This window comes from Typopeltis vanoorti, chromosome 19 (genome assembly GCF_054136105.1).
Source record: "Typopeltis vanoorti isolate ZY-2024b chromosome 19, IOZ_Tvanoo_1.0, whole genome shotgun sequence".
NCBI lineage: Eukaryota > Metazoa > Arthropoda > Arachnida > Uropygi > Thelyphonidae > Typopeltis > Typopeltis vanoorti.
Window position 1 is genome coordinate 9,661,435 of NC_143567.1, and position 18,025 is coordinate 9,679,459.

At 33.8% G+C, this 18,025-nt stretch overlaps 1 protein-coding gene across 1 annotated transcript in view; it reads right to left on the reverse strand.

Annotated features, from left to right (window-relative positions):
• LOC150095845 (regulator of telomere elongation helicase 1 homolog) overlaps positions 1–18,025 on the reverse strand; it is a 332,736-nt gene that overhangs the window by 69,476 nt on the left and 245,235 nt on the right. The window contains exon 16 of the mRNA XM_090409544.1: positions 15,612–15,770. Within this exon, the coding sequence (XP_090265670.1) occupies positions 15,612–15,770 (159 nt within the window). The remainder of the gene's footprint in view (positions 1–15,611; positions 15,771–18,025) is intronic.

Here is an 18,025-nt window from a genome sequence, read left to right on the forward strand (position 1 = left end):
ACATATATTAGCTTTAAAATAAGGTTGAATCTTTAATATCCCTCATTTCTATTTAATTTACAGCAGCAAAATGAAACCATATGGCTCTTTCTTCAAAAATTTATTATCTTACTTCCTTGATAATAACACTACACAATCTGAATAAAAGGCAAAAATAAATAAATTCACTAATGCCTTTTGATTTTCCAAAGAGAGCAGGTGAAAATAAAAAGGTTCAGAACTTAATTCTCATAAACCTCCTTTGTGCAATACATAACACTTATACATTTAAAAGTGGAAGTCATATCTATGAATATGTAATTCTAGAACAGAAGATACTCCTTGGGGGGGGGGGGATTATTATTTAAGCTGTAACATTGAAGATTTGTGATAAGATGGTCTATCTAGTAAGAAGTTAAACATTTATTTTGAGTTGCATAAAGTTTACTGACTTCCTCAGTAGAGTACAGTATAACAAGTAATTTGCTATTTGGGTGGCAAATTACGGTTTTCTTACAGTTTAAAAATAACTGTATTCTTTTATGTATAATACAAAGTTTAACATTGGGACAAGTTCCAAAATGTAATGTGTGTATTATACATATATATCAAGGCACAAAATCTTATAATTTTCAAGTGAAATGCTGAAATTACTTCCAGCATTAAAAACATGCTGAAAATAAACAAATATCAATTTTTAACTATCATTAAGGGATTTTACTTAGGCATGGGCATCACTACCAATTGAACATGTGGTAAACTAGAGAGAATTTACTAGGCAGGAGGACTGAACATGCTCTATTTTCGATACACCAAGTGTAGGTCCTGGGGGATTCCAATGTATAAAAGTCATTTTGGTGAGATATTTCATCAGCCAAGACAAGCATATTTCTCACAAGATATCTTGTCAGCCTGTCAAAGTGGATGCACTAAACATTACAATGTAAGATGCATAGCAAACAAAATGACACAAGGCACTTAAAATTACCGTGCGAGACATTTGAGATTCACATTTCAAACTATCACCTGAATACCATCTTACACAAAATGCTGTATCTCTAATGCAACAGACAATACTGACAATGATGTTATGTGGGAAGAAGACACCTGTCAACAAAAGTGATGAAAACCCTGTGAATGATTTTGACAATAAAGCTCCAAGTTTTACTGAGGATCCAGCATCTGTTTGAGAGTGACAAATTTTGAGGAGTTTAAAGAATACAAGATTATGGAGATGAAGAATAGATGAACAACTCTTTGAAGCAATAAATGCTATTTGTTTAGATATTAAACAAATTTAGATATTTTAATATCTAAATATTAATTTTTAGATTTTATACAACATTTTTAAATTTTATGTAAAATGCTGGGGTGTCACCTTAAAAAACTGTACAATAAATACAATATAGGTCCATACTGATTTCACAGTCTGCACATTATAATGCTAATACTTCAAATGCCATCACTTAAAATTTGAATCTTATATTGCATTTTTTCTCCCGAGATTCATCTTTCAAATTATGGATGCATGTGATTGTATAACAAATGGTCTTAAAATCATACCCAAGATATTTTAGCAAATGTTGACATTTAAAAGCACTCTCCATTTCAGAATACTAATAACTAATACATGCTGTCTAATAATATATACATGAATTTGTGAGTCACTTAATGTTCAAAGCCATATAACTGGAAGGAGACCTCCAGATCACCATTCAGGAATGCAAAAATTCAACTGAGGCTTCTGACCTAATGCTTAATCCTCACCTTCAAGTGGTGGGCCCCATTAGTAGGTATCTACTGAGTACTGAACGAACGAGGATGAGCTGGCAATTTGGGACTTAGCCGACCAAGCTGTACTCTCTACTGGCTTCAACCACAAATGCATATGATGGTACAACATGATGGGATTTCATGCCAGATGGGTGCATTGCCCAGTTAAACAAGATTCCTGCTGTTTTCTTCAGGGAACCAGGGCAACAGAGAAAAGTCAGTTACAGGAACAAGCTTTAAACTCAGTATCTAGAATAATAATAATAATAATACACCCACATAGATGAACTGAAGATAGAAACCATTATATAAGTAGTATTAATGCAAAAGAAATTAAACTTGCAGAAGAATTGGAAAAGTACCATGTGGACTAAATTGGCATTACAGAGACAAAGAAGACAAAAACAGTAAGATCTTACTAAATAATAAGAATATAGGACTTTATATTCAGGCAAAAATGACCAAGAAAAAGAAGGAGTACTGATAGCATTTAATACCAAACACGAAGATAAACTTCTTGATTGGAAGGCAGTTTCAAGTAGAGTTATGTGGGAAAACTTCAAATGCAGAAATGGACAATGAAACTTATTTATGCCTATGGTCCCACAGAAGGTTCTTCTAAGGAATATGTGGAGGAATTTTTTGAGTCATTAGAACAGGCAGCTGACAAAGAGAAAATGGAAAAAGTGGTCCTTTTGAAGATCTACACAGCAGAGTAGGAAATGAATTCCATAAGGCACATAGGAATGTTTGGGAAAAATTTGGAGAAAAGGGCAAATTAATAAGAATGGCAAGCATTTGCTGGGCTTCTGCTCAGGACACAGACTAGTCATTACTAATGTTGGATCCTACTTGTTCTTAATCTATACTTTGGATCCGACATGTTATTTACTACGATGTTCTTAACCTAAAAATAGTTGCAAGTTGGTTTCTAATTCAAATATAGAGAAAATTTATATTTAAAGACTGCGCCACCCCATATCTGAATTAGTTCAAGAATTGAAGAAAAATCAACCTTCAACTATCTCTCCTTAAAATATATACTGGCCGAGTATATCTAACTTACTTAATTCACCCGCTTTGGTTCGAATATTTTATGAATGGTGCAGTAAAAGAGATTCAGGCAAAATACAACTTTTGATTAACAAATACAAACATTTAATTTTGAAATCACAAATTTTACACTTAACTTCAAATCACTGATTAAGTTATTAGAAACACTTCAGCCTTCCTGGCAATACAGTCATGCAAACTCAGACAATGGTAAATTTGTTATCTCTAATACAGTCTTCTCACAGTTCCATAAGTTCCAAAATACAATAAAATTCACAGTAACATCTCTTCACAAACAAACACTTTTAATTTTACACTTCAGTTAATTCTCCGCAACAGTTACTGTTAGTATAGGGAATTTCTAGGATGAAACTCACACACTTCTCTGTATAGAATTATTAAAGGTTGGAATAATCTTACCGATAATCTTTTTTCTTCTTTAACTTACACACAAACACTTTTTATAACTGTAAACACTTAAACAGTATACGGCACTCATTAAAATAAATCTTCTAAGCAATAACTGAATTAATCGTCGGTCACTACACACATAAACAAACGTTCTTGCATAAAGTACTACTGATCACTCATGAAATAAGGCAACACACAATAATTCTTAACTTGAGGTCTTATATGCACAGTTGTTCATTCTTCCTGCATTCAATTAATTCTTTAGGCACTATAATTCTTAACACAGCTAACGGTAAACTTCAATTTTATAGCTCTACTATTCTCTAGAAACTTCGTAATTTGCTTCAAGGTTCCATATGTCCTTGAAAGGTCGGCGCTGAAATTAAATCTCAATTCAAGTATCGCTAGTCTATTTAATAGTCTCTTAGCTGTTTTCCGTAGCTATAATTGTTACTCTACAACTTATTAGCTAACTGCTTCTTGACTAGTAGACTTTATTAGCTGCTTGAATGACTTGCCGACTCGCTATTATCGCACTGTGATTTTCGAATGCCGAATGCTCCAATTCCAACATAATGCCAATCCCTCTCTAATAAATCTCTAATGCTCTCCTTTTTCCAGCGTTCCTCCTTTTTATATCCGTTTTTCCCGCCTAAATTCTTCTCGTGATCTCTTTAACTAATTCCTTTTTAGTAAACTTTCAGCTTTCTCCCCACGTTCTGTTCCAAAAACGTGCTCGTTCACTTACATACGTTTCCATGACAACCAAACAAAATATAATAAAATTGAGGTATTGCATAACGTTAAACTTTCACAAACAGGAATAAATTGAGAATATTTACATTTCAAATAATGCACAGTTAAATTATTAAATACAAGTTCTTATAATATTAACATAGTAATAATTAAAATAGCTTAATAATATTTAATACAGTCTTATCACTATTAATACATATATCTTTGATTAAATAATTAAATATTAGGCAAAATTAAGGTAGTTATATGAATATTAAATTGTAAAATAAGTTGTTTACATTTAATAATATTTACACAAGTCTTGCTTGGTATATGGTATATTATGTTAAATGTGAATGAAAAATAAAACAAAAATCTACAAAACAATTTCATTCACAGTTTAACAATAACATCATGTTCCAACATAAAGATATGCACAAGTCAAGAGGAAAGAAAACACAAGAAATAAGAAAAGTGTCACTGACTATATCATTTGTGATAGTGATATCATCAAGCTTGTAAAGAATACAAGAGTATACAGGATAAAGCTAAGCAGGATAAAATTGAATATCACATTGAAAAGAAGGGTATGTAAGAAAGTTTTAAACAGAATTTGAATAGCTGACCAGCTGATACACGTAAACATTAGACTCAACTAAACAAACATTACTGAAGAAAGAAAGAATGAAACAGCTCAAAACAAAAACCAAACTATGGAGTCTTAGTGGTAAACTCTGAAGAAGACATTGACTGATTCAGCTATGAAGGCATGTGGTAAAGTTGCCTGCAAGGATAGAAAAATAAGAGCACTATGGTGAACACAGGAAGTTGAAGTAGTCCTAGAAAAGAAGACAGCATACCAAAAGTTCTTAGCAAAGAAGTTGGCAGATGCCTTAAAAGTATGCAGAGAAATAACGCAAGAGAGCTAAGCTATATGTAAAACTAAACAAAAGTCATGGGAAGAAAGACTTTGATATCAGGAAGATGGCAAAATGTTCTGGAGGCTATTGAAAAAGCTCAGAAATGGAGGAAGGGGTACAATAAAAGGAATCAAAAATGATCAAGGTAACAAGAAAATTCAAGATAAGGATATCTTAGATGCTTAGAGAAGTAGGAAAATTTCAGAAAAATGCATTTGAGGTAGAAAAAGCCATCAAAAACTGGAAATGGATAGAGCTCTCATAGTTCCTATCTATAAAAAAAGGAAATAAAGCTGAATATAACAAATTTAGAGAAATTACTCTACTCTAATTTCTCTTTTCCAGGTAAGATTTATGCAAGCTTACTGGAAAAGAGGCTGAGAAAATTGTGGAAGAGAAACTGGAAAAAGAACAAGCTGGATTGAGGCCATAAAGAGATTGTCAGAATCAGATTTTCACTTTATGACAAACAGTTGAGAAATTATGGGAGTATGACAAGGATCTGTACTTCAGTTTTGTAGGTCTGGAAAAAGCATATAACAAGGTGCCAGAGAAAAGCTTTTCAAGACGCTATAATTATATTCGGAGAATGGAACATTATTCAGGGCAATACATAATCTATAATTAAGTTGTAAGTCAGCAGTCAGAATTGAAGGAAAACAGGAAGATGGTTTGATATAAAATCAGGAGTAAGAGAAGAATGCACATTATCAACACTCCTATTCATCATTTATATGGACCACATTATGAAAGAAAGTGACATTAAACCTGATATTAGAATTGGAGATATCAAACTTAGGTCTTTGCTTTATGCAGATGATGTACTAATCTAATGCAAGTTTCCAGGATTCTCTAACTAAATTGAATAATAGCTGTGACAATTTGACAAGCAATCAACAATAAAAAGACCAAAACTATGAAAATAGGCAGGAGCATAGAAAACTTCAGCTGCATTCTGAATGGACATCCTATAGAACAAGTAAAATATTTCAGCTATTTAGGCACAGTTTTTAGTGAAGTTGGCAGGTTCAATCAGGAAATAGACAACAGAATAAGCAAAACTGAGTAGCCAGCTGAATAAATTTATATGGAATAAGAGAGAAATTAGAAAAACACCAAACTAGCGGTATACAAGATAGTGTTTAAACCAGTTTTAATTTATGGATATGAGAGTTGGGTTAGAAATAAAGCACTTGATTGAAGAACTAGACACCACAGATATCAGGGTTCTGTGAAAAATTAGGGGAGTGAACTGATGGCATCAATGGCAGAATCATATTAAGAACGGTTTATGGCCCTTGTCAATGTGGTACAGTTAGTCTGACATTATTAGCATTTACAATGTATCAGCAGAACTAATCTAAGGTTTTATGAACATTTAAATAGAATGGGAATAAAATTAAATAGAAATACTGAGATGGTAGGAAAGAGACCTAGAGCATGACCGAGGTCTGGGTGCATTGATTCAGTTAGAAGTGTCTTAGAATAACAAAATTTTAGATATGACAATATTGGAGTGGCCACAAGTAATAGATTGATTTGGAGGAAAACCGTTGATCAGAGATTAATAATAATATAAACTTAATAATGTAGTGCTGTCATAGTAACTTAACACTCCTTGAGGATACATATCAGGAAATTTTTTTATTATTATTTGTCACCTCCAGTAAGTCCAAAGACTCATAGAGAGAGGGCATCTACTCTAAAACTCTGCTTCCACCACTCACAAGCCACCAATTGACCGCAACTACACCAACGCTATCCACTGCCGACTGCCACCATTAGTATTTCCACAGACAATCACAAACATCCATGCTCATGGCAGGATTCGAACCTGCAGCCTCTCCAGTTAAGAGGTTCTTCTATATCTGCTCTCCAGTTAAGAGGTTCTTCTTTGAACAAAAAGAAAGGGACAAAAAGAAAAGTATTTGGATCTTTTGACTCAATATCCTACAGTATGCTATCTACTTAGTGAATAAGTGAAAACAGATGACAGTTTGGTAATTAGCCAAACACATTCTACTCTGGATTTGCTGAAACTAAAATTATGTTGGTATAACATAATCAAAAACCACACAAGTTTATGAGCACTTGTTTTATGGCCCTTGTCAATGTAGTACAGTTAGTCTGACACTGCTTATCATCTTATATCATCATCATCAATTCTAGCTAACTGCCTTAAGTTAGCTAAAATTTATATCACTGGAAATTTATATCAGTCCAAAACAACATTTCATGACTAATTTCTGGTCTATGATTCAATGTACTACTCTCACATATTATTCTTCAAAGTGTTCCTAACCAAAATACAAAATGATAGTACAACATTACAAAATTTCATGTCGGCTGAGCCGTCGCCCGGTTGTGCAAGGCCCCCGTTCTTTTCGCCAGGGAACCAGGGCGAACAGCGAAAAGTCAGCTACTGGAACAAATCTGAAAACAAACCCCAATTCAACATCACCAGAGTTAAAGATCGGTACTATCAACGTAAGAAGCCTGAATGGCAAAGAAATGGAGCTAGCTGAGGAATTAGATAAGTACCAGATCGACATAATAGGGGTGACTGAAACAAAAAAGACCAAAACTGGTGAGCTCTTTCTGAGCAATAAATACAAAATGTTATATTCAGGCAATGACAATCAAGGAAAAGAAGGGGTAGCCATAGTATTCAACACAAAATATGAGGCTAATCTTCTTGAATGGCAGTCAGTCTCAAGTAGAGTGATGTGGGCAAACATCAGAATGGGGAATTGGACAATGAGACTTATTTGTCCCCATGGTCCCACAGAAGGTTCTACTAAGGTAGAAGTGGAGGAATTTTTTGATGCTTTAGAAAACGCAACTGACACAATGAAAAAGGAAAAGTTGGTCCTTGTTGGGGATCTAAATAGCAGAGTAGGAAATGATTGTCAGACATACAAAAATATTTTGGGAAAATTTGGAGAAAAGAGCAAAGCTAATAATAATGACAAATACCTGTTGGATTTCTGCTCAGAACATGGACCGGTTATTACTAACACCATGTTCCAACATAAAAATGTGCACAAATTCACATGGAGAGAAGAGGCAAGGAATAAGAAAAGTCTCATTGACTATGTTATTGTTGATAGTGATGTTTTCTCCCTGATGCAGGACACCAGAGTGTGCAGAGTATTTGAAATTGGAAGTGATCACTATTTAGTCTTGAGAAGGATAAAATTGAATTTCATATTGAAAAGAATGACATGTAAGAAAGTTTTAAAGCGAATAAAAGTTGAGCAACTCTCAGATGTGAACTGTAGACTAAAATACACAAAGATTATTGAAGGAAAAATGAAAGCGTTTGAGAACTGGAACCAAACCTTAGAGATTCAGTGGCAAGCCTTGAAGAAAACCCTGATTGATTCAGCTAGAGACACATGTGGTGAAGTTGTCTGCAAGGATAGAAAAATCAGAACTCCATGTTGGACACAGGAAGTTAAAGAGGCAATGAAGCATATCAAAAGTTCCTGGCAAATAAGTCAGCTTCTGCTCTTAGAGAATACAGAGACAAATGTAAGAAAGCTAAACACTATGTAAAACTAGCTAAACAAAAGTCATGGGAGGACTTTGGCAAGAATATAGAAAATAAATATCAAGAAGGTGGCAAAATATTCTGGAGGTTGTTGAAGAAGCTTAGAAATAGAGGAAAGAGTGCTGTAAAAGGAGGGTTAGAGATGATAAAGGTGACATGAAAATGGAAGAAAGAGATATCCTTGAAGTATGGATTAATTACTTCTAAAAATTGCTAAATGAAACAAGCAGTGATAGCACAGTGGTAAAAAAACACTCAACAGGCATACAGTCAATAATACATATACATACCTGATAGAAAAAGCTATCAAAGGCCTGAAATGTGGAAAGGCAGCAGGAGTAGATGAACAGTGGCTGCACTGCATAGTTCAGAAGGCCTGGACAGAGGGACGAATTCTTGATGATTGGAGTAGAGCTCTCATTGTACCCATATATAAAAAGGGAAATAAAACTGAATGTGAGGATTACAGATGTATTTCCCTACTGAGTATTCCTGGCAAGATTTATGCAAGCATACTTGAGAAACGGTTGAGAAGAATTGTGGAAGAAAATCTTGGTGAAGAACAAGCTGGATTCAGGCCAAACAGAGGCTGTCAGAATCAGATCTTAACTTTACGACAAATAGTTGAGAAAGCATGGAAATATAACAAAGATCTGTATTTAAGTTTTGTTGATCTGGAAAAGGTATACGATAAGGTGCCAAGAGAGAAGCTATTCAATACACTACAGTTATATGGTGTCAATGGGGCATTATATCAAGCAATACTTAGTCTTTATTTGAGTTGTAAGTCAGCAGTTAGAATTGAAGGAAGTACAGGAAGATGGTTTAATTTTAAATCTGGTGTGAGACAAGGATGTAAATTATCCCGTCTGTTATTCATTATCGATATGGATCACATTATGAAAGAAAGCGGTATTAAACACGCTATCAGAATTGGAGATGTTAATGATAGCTCTTTGCTTTATGCAGATGATGTCACACTTCTAAATAAATCCGCTACAAGTTTGGAAGATTCCGTGACTAAATTGAATAACTGTTGTAATAGATATGGTATGAAGGTCAGCAATAAAAAGACCAAGACAATGAAAATGGGTAGAATCGTTGAAAAGTCAACTGCGTTGTGAACGGAGAACCTGTGGAACAAGTAAAACATTTCAGCTACTTAGGCACGATTTTTAGTAAAGATGGTAAATTAAATATGGAAATAGACAACAGAATCAACAAAGCTGGTATAGCAGGAAGTCAATTGAATAAATTCATATGGAATAAGAGAGAAATTAGTCGGAACACTAAATTAGCTATATAGAAGACAGTGTTCAAACCAGTTTTAACTTATTGATCTGAGAGCTGGGTCAGAAGTAAAACACTTGACCAAAGACTAGAGACTGCAGATATGAGAGTCCTGAGAAAGATTAGAGGCGTGAACAGATGGTATCAATGGCAATATCATATTAAAAATGAGGATATTAGGAAAGAACTTGACATTGTCAGTATTCAGGAATGCGTTAGCAGAGCTAATCTCAGGTGATATGATCACTTAAACAGAACGGGCGAGGAAAGATTACTAAAACAAGTGTTCTCTGCCAGGTTGGAAGGAAAACAACCCAGAGGAAGACCAAGATATAGGTGGATTGATAGGGTACAAAGTGCTTTAGACGATAGAAATATAAGATCTGATAATGTTGGAGTCTTGACAAGTAACAGACTGATTTGGAGGAAAATTGTAAATAGGAAGTTAGTAATGATGTAAATTTTTCACGTAGTACTATCATATCCTGTACACCCCTTGAGGGTACATGGCAGGAATTTGATGTTGATTAACATTTGTCTAATTGGTCAGCATTCCTAACAGTATATTATATTTTGACAAGTTATATTCTTGTTTTGAATTTTTATCCAATCATAAGCAAACAAATTTTGCACATTAAGTATTTTCATGAATAGTCTACTTGTGTGTGTGTTTGTGTATAGATTTTTACTTACTCACAACACTCCAAGTGTGTGAGTAAGTAAAACTCTTAAATTCCAAAATAAAAAGGAAACACTGAAACTAATCGTCCAATTAACCTTGCACACAGGTTCGTATCCCACAATATTTCATATGTAATCTAACCTCTTAAATTGACCTATTAACCCATTAAGAGATTGAGTCTAAAAACATTTTTGTAGCCAAAATAAAACTCTTTAATAATTTACAAATAATGTAAATATATGTCATCAAATTAACTACTATGCAAGTGCCAGTGTATTTTCATCAAATCACAACAAGAAAAGTACTATAACTATACAACTTCTTTCTGGACAAAATTCCTAAAATCTTTAGTATCTTGCCTTTTACAGAACTTTTATTCTTTCTTGAGTTCACACAGGAGAAGGACTGACACAAAGCTGTTTTCTATATGATAGCAACACAAGAAAATCAAATTCTTCTTGCAACTTAACTCACAGAACACTGAAGAAATATATCTTGCTATCATCCAAGATGCTTCTGTAACTTCACTTTCTGTATGAAAGTAACAGCAAACTCCACTGAAATAACAAATAAAACTATGTCACTTTAGAATGAATTAACATTCTATAGGAAAGTCTCAACATTCTTCTTAAAACCTTATCAACACTTTGGAATAACCTTGCCTTCTATATGAAAGCATCTGAAGAAATAACTAAAATTTTCCAACAGTTAGAAATCACCTATCTGACTGAGAATCCTAAATATAACAATTTTACTGAGCCCATTCTATATGAACCGGAAACAATACAGTTCCTTTCAGATTCAACTGAAATAAATCCTATATGAATTAATAACTACTAAAAACTTCACACTTATCTCTTTATTATAAGGATATCCTCTCTCAGTCTTCTGTTTCTAACTTTTGCTCTTCTAACTTCTGTCCAGTCTTCATGTATTAAAGACACAAACCCCACAACTTTTCTCCTGCTGGGTTCCTTTTCTACTTCTTGGATAGCTGAATGTCTAGCAATGTTTGATAACATTCGTTTTTGCATGCTCAGAAATGTAACGGAGAAACTTCAGTTCAAGTCCACCATTGTGAGCCATCATTACTGCTTTCCAGTGTTGGAATTGAAACGACAAAGTTCCTTCTTCACAGTGCAGAAAACTTTATTCAATAACAATTTCACAATGAAACAGCCAGAATTTATAACAATTCTTCATTTCTCAATCTCTAATGCACCGAGGTAAGTTCTTTTAATTATTTACAAAACATGAATTACAGCGGTAACTTTCACTTCACTCATAATTGACAATGTTTCATAAACAATGTTATGTTTATATACAAAAAGCACAAGCATTACAAAACTTGACAGTTCATACAAAATTATAACTAATTGCTAATATGTAATTTAAACACATTTATTTTATAACTAAGCAAGACTTCAGCAGCTAAAAATATTAAAATAACATCTCAAAACATCTTGCTCTCGATATATAAAAAAACAAACTCACATTTAAATAACTACCTTCAAATACTTTATCACTGACTAACTTTAATTCATTTATATATTTTAAACTTGTGGGATATCTGAATTTTAACATACCCTTCTGGGTATGTTAAAATTCAGATAATATATAAATGAATTAAAGTTCACTTATACATTGGTTGTCTTAATAAAGATCAAATCAGTCTGAGTAGTAACCCTTTCCATGATGGTTTTGCATTATGCGATACTGAGACAACTGATGTGAGTCAACAGCCTCTGTACAAGTAGACCAGTCATGAAGTTACTTCATGCATAAACTTTGTTTACTTACATTTATGTAAAGGATTAAAACAAGAATTTCTTGTCAATTATAATATACTTTGTAACCCAATTGTAAAACTTTCTAGAGTACATTCACAATAGCATACAGTTGATGCAGCAGATAGCTTATAATAGTTAAACACTATTATAAGCTCACTCACTCACTCACAATAAAAGCCCATCAATAAAAAAAAAATAATAATAATAAATTAAAAAAAAAATCCCACTCAAATATGCTGTTCTACAGGAAATTCACTATGGCATACTATGCTGGTTTTAACAAGGTTGTTCTAGTATCAGACAATCAAATGTATCAGACAACTCCTCTGCTTATAGGAGAACTGAAGCTGCTTGAAAAAAAAAGTATCATATTTGTTACTGTCCCTAAAGAAGGATTTCCTGATTATATGAACATTGAGGGGATAGTACAAAATACACTATAGGTAGGATTGTCACAAAAACCTAAACTGTTCTCTACTGAAATAGTTTTGTATATATGCATGCCACTTCATTCATATCAGAAGTTGGCAAGGTGATCAAATCAACAAAAAGCTCGATGTATTGTATGCATGCAACATTCCATCAGTGGTGTTGCAATGAAAATCTACTTGGCTAATCCACTTTATAATTGTATTTTGGTGACATAATAAATTCATAAAAAATTGGTAGGAGATCAGAGACTGTGGCAAACACCATTATAAGAGATGCAGAGACTAATCTTATTCCTAACTGCATCAAGCTGAAAAAGAAATTTATGTCCGCTAAAGCACTTCGTATCTATGTTCGCACAGAGAAAGCAATACTCAGAGAACAAATCCAAACAGCCTGCAAAAAATCTAGCATTAACTCAAATTCAGGTTTCAAAATTGCAATCCGAACTATTGAGTTATATAAATCCAGATATCCTACACATGCTGGAAAGAATCACTGACAATTCGGCCTAATATATCCTAGAAAATAATAAAGCAAACTTAAGGCCAAATTCCACATTTTGAAACAACGGCGAAATGTGACTGCCAATCATATGAATCCAACCAATCAGGAGAGCTCCTCTCCAGTAAACAGCTCCAACAGTGAACAACAAACAAGTGAGACAAGGAGCAACCAATCATCGGCAAGCAAGAATCATGTGATCAACTTATCTAGCCACATATTAAATAACGGTCAACTTGCACTACTGGATAAAGGTCTTAACTACGCAATAGTGCCGAAAACTGTGAATAAATTGGATTTTATATACCACATAGAGGCATCAGGTCCCTTCCTACTAATATAGCCGATAAATTCGATTAGAAACCAGCAATGTGCTGAATAATAAGAAAACTTTGCACAGCAATCTTACAAAAACTGAATTAGCAGCAATCAAGTCATTGAAAGCTAATCAAGAGATAATCATAACAAAATCGGATAAAGGTAATGCCACTGTCGTCCTTGACAAGTCAACATGAAGGGCCACTACCCATATCTAGTGGGTATTGGCCCTTCCCTTAATGCATAACATTAGACATATCTGCAAGGAGATGTGTTTTGCATTATAGGAGATACCGAGATAGGAGTGTTGGTAGCTTGCTCCACCTTTGCAATGAGTTGCCCTGGTGTTGTACCACCTTAACCTAGTCCTGAAGATACTTTCAGGCGCAAACTTTGTTTGCTCACACTTGGATAAAGGATTAAACTAAATTTATTATATTATTCTCTAAGAACACATCGCAACTAACTATCCAGGAGCATTCTATGATTACCTCTCTTCATGAATTGCTTCTCTGCAGATCTTATTTTTGAAACTATCTTCAAATAGATTTGTTAATATTTGTGCTTAGTATCATATATATATATATATATATATATATATATATATATATAACAGCCAAATGTCATTAGAGCAAACCAAATTCCCATAGCAATTAATGCTATTTTAAAAGGAATTCACTACTGCAAACCTTTCACTCTCTTGTCTCCTATGTGTGTTTCAGTGTGACTCATAACTATAGGTATTCCCCCCCACCCTCTTTCATCTTTATTACCTAATGAATCTTATATTTACTATTCAGTCTTCTTTACCTTGGTAACACCACTTTATATCAACATATTCATGAAGATATTCTACTTGCTCATTATCATTTCAATGCTCTATTTTATTAATATTTTAGTTTATTATATTAACCTAAACAAAACAAAGTGCATGATTATTTCAAAAGAACCAATAAATAAGAAATTAAACATAACTGTTAACAAAAAGAAAATTGAACAGGTTCAGTCTTTTACATATTTGGGCCAAATGTTTACAGATAGAGGAAATTCCCTTAAAGAAATAAAAAGAAGAATAGGGATAGCAAGAAAAGCCTTTATTGATATGAAAACTGTTCTACCATCCACAGACATTAATATAGACAAGAAAAAAATTAATAAAATGCTATATCTGGTCAAGCCTTCTCTACAACAGTGAAACTTGGACTCTAAATAAAGAAGCAGAGAAAAAATTAGAGGCTTTCAAAATGTGCAGCATCAGAAGAATGTTAAAAATACCATGGACAGAGAAAATGAAAAATGAAGATAATAAGCCAAAAGGCTATTTTACCGGCGACATAAGTTAAGTTAAAGGGAGATAGTAAATCCTGTTTTATTTTATAGCCGGGTACGAAACTCAGATAGAAATCCATCGAGTTTCATGCCGAAAAAACTATCGGCGAGCCCAAGTGTAAGTGATCACTTGGGTAGTACAACACCAAAAACTAAGATGTTGAGAGTTTCTCCACCTTTACAACGAGTTGCCTGGTGTTGCACTACCTTACCCCAGTCCTGAAGATGCTTTCAGGCACAAACTTTGTTTGCTCACACTTGGATAAAGGATTAAACTAAACTTATTACAAAAACGAAGATGTTTTAAAGAATGCAAAAATGAAAAGAACATTAATGAAAATAATTAAAGAACGAAAACTTAAATATTTTGAACATCTAACTAAACAATAAGGCATTTAGAAATTAATATTAGAAGGGAAACTGGATGGAAAAAGAGGGAGAAGGGTAGACCCAAGACAATGTTCGAAGACATTAAGGACTGGACTGACTTTAATTACCATAAATGTTCCAGAGCAGCAAAAGAAAGAAAAATTCCATGACATGGTTGCCAACCTCCTTCTAGGGGATGACACTTGAAGAAGTTTACTATTATATATTTAAAAATTTTTCCTTTTGCAATGATAAAATATTGGAAGCTATGATAAAATAATTTATCATAGCTTCCAATAAAAGTTATTATTAACTGCACAACATCATAATACACCCATATATATATATATATATATATATATATATATATATATATATATATATATATATATATATATATATTTGTCAGGATGGATAAGATCTAGTGTCTACAAATGCTGGTTTGACGCAATAATATTTGTTTCACTATCACTTACCTCATTTAAATTCTTTTTCCATATTTCTCGTATAACTTCTTTCTTATCTGTTTTCAAATTATCAGAAGATTCACTTTCACTATTGCCATCAATGCCTTGAAGTTTTACAGTAAATTTTCTTCTTTTATAATGCAAATTCACTGTATTTTCTTCATTTTGCTAAAATTTCAAATAATGTCTGGAATATATATATAATATAATACATAACATATATATTATGACATATTATAAGAATACCTGCTTTGTATCAAAACCAACTACAATAAAATGTCTGAAAATTGCTGGAGATGTTTTTATGGTCCACGTTAAAGCTAAGAAAGACAAGTATAATTTCACTTTTCATTTTTTTAACGAACATCAACATTTTGTCACTCAAACACGCTTCTTCATTCTCCATGCAGGTAATTAGATTAAGTAAACCACATGGAATGCAATTCACAAAATTTTTAATTGTTGGTTGGTACAGCTGATATATTTAAATTTATAAAATGGTCAGTTATAACTTTGTGCCAAGATAAGCTTAGACACAGAATTTATTATATGCATCTGTTATATTTAAGTATTTTGTAATTTCATATTTATGTCATTTTCATCTTCATAAGAATTCATGCATCCCATATAAGTAAACAAACTAACTTGTTCCAAAAATTTATTATTTATCCCATCAGTGCCACTGATAGTATATTTTATTTCAGGAATAAGAGAAAAGAGTTTTTGGCATTGAATAGTGCAACCTCACCAAAAGTTATGGGCATTAGTCAGACCGAGTTAAAAGCAGATAACGTAGTTACAGGGATAGAATGTGATGGATTTGTGATTTTTTTTCAGGGAGGATAGAGTAGACATGACAGGGTGAGGATGGTAGCAGATGAATTGCAGCCAACAAGAGTAGGAATAAGCTTGAACAGATGGCAGTTCTTTTGAGTCAATATGGTGTGAGAGTGAGGCTAATAGGACAAAATATAAAATTGGTTGCTGCTATAGGCCAGGGAAGAGCACCAGGGATGATGTGGGAGACATGCATCAGCAAATTAATACAATGAGTTTAAGTCAAGCAAATATTATGGAGGAAATTCAACTTCAGACACATAAAATGGAAGGAGGAAAGATCACACAGCAGGAAGGAAATGGTATTTATACACTTAGTGAGAGATAATTACTTGAATATAATTTGATGCAGGGGACTTGAGGTTTAAGAGTCTTGGATCTTGTTTAGGATCAGAAGGCCTGTCCATAACTAAGGTGGCTAGATTGCCTCTAACTGGAGAAAGTGATCAGGTAGCCTTGACTTGGGAAGTAGCAAAACATGGAAATTCCAGTTAAGAACAGGTATACATGGAACTACAAAGCAGGTAATTATGATACATTTAGGAGGCAGCTTGAAGTAGTACCATAGCATAATGAGGGAAACTAGATTTATTAAGGGAGTAGATATGCAGACCTTAGGGAGGCAGTTGAGTGTATGAATGAGTATAATATGCCCAAGCGAATAAGAAGGACAACAAATCAGAATGGGATAGTTAGTATAAGGCATCAAAGTAGGGATGGGGCTAACGGGAGTCTGCAATTCATGTATACTAATGCTAGGAGTATTAGGAACAAGAAGGAGGAATTTTTGGCCTTGGTTGGCACTTCCAGACCACAGGTTATTGGCATTAGTGAAACATGGCTGACTGAAGATGATATAGCTAGTGGGATTGAATGCGAGGTTTATAGTGTGTTCAGGAATGACAGGGAGAATAAAATGGGGGGAGGAGTATTATTGATGATAGCTGATGAGCTGTAGCCAAGGAGAATAGAAGTTGAATTGCAGGATACAGAAAAAGCACATATGAGGCCATGTGGTGTGAGATTGAGGCTAGCAGAACAAAATATACAATTGAGTGCTGCTATAGACCAGGTGATGGAAAAGATGGTGGAGATAGTATGCATAAGCAAATAGAAGAAATGAGTGGAAGGAGGGTAATTATTATGGGAGATTTCAACTATGGTGGCATTGATTGGAAGGAGGAGAGGACACATGAGAGGAAGGACTTGGATTTTATGTGGTTATTAAGGGATAACTATCTGCGACAGCATGTAATGGAAAATACTAGGGGTCAGAGAGTGCTTGACCTAGTAATTGCATCTGAGAATTTGACTATAACAAATATGACCACATTGCCACCAATTGGTGAGAGTGATCATAGGGTCTTGACTTGGGAGGTGACTAAAGGTGTGGAATTTACAATTAAGACAGGGTACATGTGGAATTATCGGGCTGGTAAGTATGACAAGCTTAGGAGTTTGATTGGTTCAGTGCCATGGCATGTAAAACTGCAAGGGCTGGATGTTGATAGTGCATGGGAGGGTTAAGAAGTGTTTGCAGGAGGCAATGGCTGACTGTATACCTAGAGTCTGAATAATAAATCAAG